Source organism: Marmota marmota, unplaced genomic scaffold, assembly GCF_001458135.2.
Source record: "Marmota marmota marmota unplaced genomic scaffold, marMar, whole genome shotgun sequence".
NCBI classification, from domain to species: Eukaryota; Metazoa; Chordata; class Mammalia; order Rodentia; family Sciuridae; genus Marmota; species Marmota marmota.
Window position 1 is genome coordinate 4,416,207 of NW_026000001.1, and position 579 is coordinate 4,416,785.

Below are 579 nucleotides of genomic sequence, written 5' to 3' on the forward strand. Positions count from 1 at the left end.
GCCCCGAGTCTTTTCCCGGCCCCCTCTCTGGGTTCCCGCCGACCCCGCCCTGATCCGCCGCGCGATGTCGCCAGCAGATTTCTTCGCCAAGCGCAAGAGATCTGCGCCTGAGAAGTCGTCGGGCGATGTCCCTGCGGGGTGTCCCTCTGCTAGCGCGGCTCCTGGGGTGGGCGCCGTGGAGCAGACCCCGCGCAAGCGTCTGCGATGAGTTAGGTGAGTCCGGCGCCACCGGGGGCCGCGGAGGGCCACTCCGCGGGGTCCCCGCAGTCTTTGCTCACAATTCCCTCTCCTTTCCAGTTTAGAGCCCTGAGAATTCCTGGGCGGCGGATGTTGGAAGACAGCTGGGCCTCGGCTGGGACCGTACATGTAGCAGCAACCGGCGGCGGCTGCCGCAGAGCAGCGATTGGCTTCGTGTTTAAAAATCTGAAACGTGTGCAATGTGTAATGACGTCTCCATATCAAGATGTATCTGCACAGGAGTACACTGGTCCCAAGGTGTAAAGCTTTAAGAGTCATTTATATAAAATGTTTAATCTCTGCTGAAACTCTGCAAAAAAAAAAAAAAAAAAAAAAAAAAAA

The 579-nt window shown here is 56.8% G+C and overlaps 1 protein-coding gene across 1 annotated transcript; it reads left to right on the forward strand.

Annotated features, from left to right (window-relative positions):
* Positions 1-53: 53 nt before the first annotated feature.
* On the forward strand, positions 54-550 carry Cdkn1c (cyclin dependent kinase inhibitor 1C; the record flags this gene model as incomplete). Its single annotated transcript, XM_048807619.1, has 2 exons — positions 54-244; positions 312-550. Coding segments are annotated over 2 exons (381 nt in total), but the record flags the coding sequence as incomplete, so codon positions are not given.
* Positions 551-579: the final 29 nt, after the last annotated feature.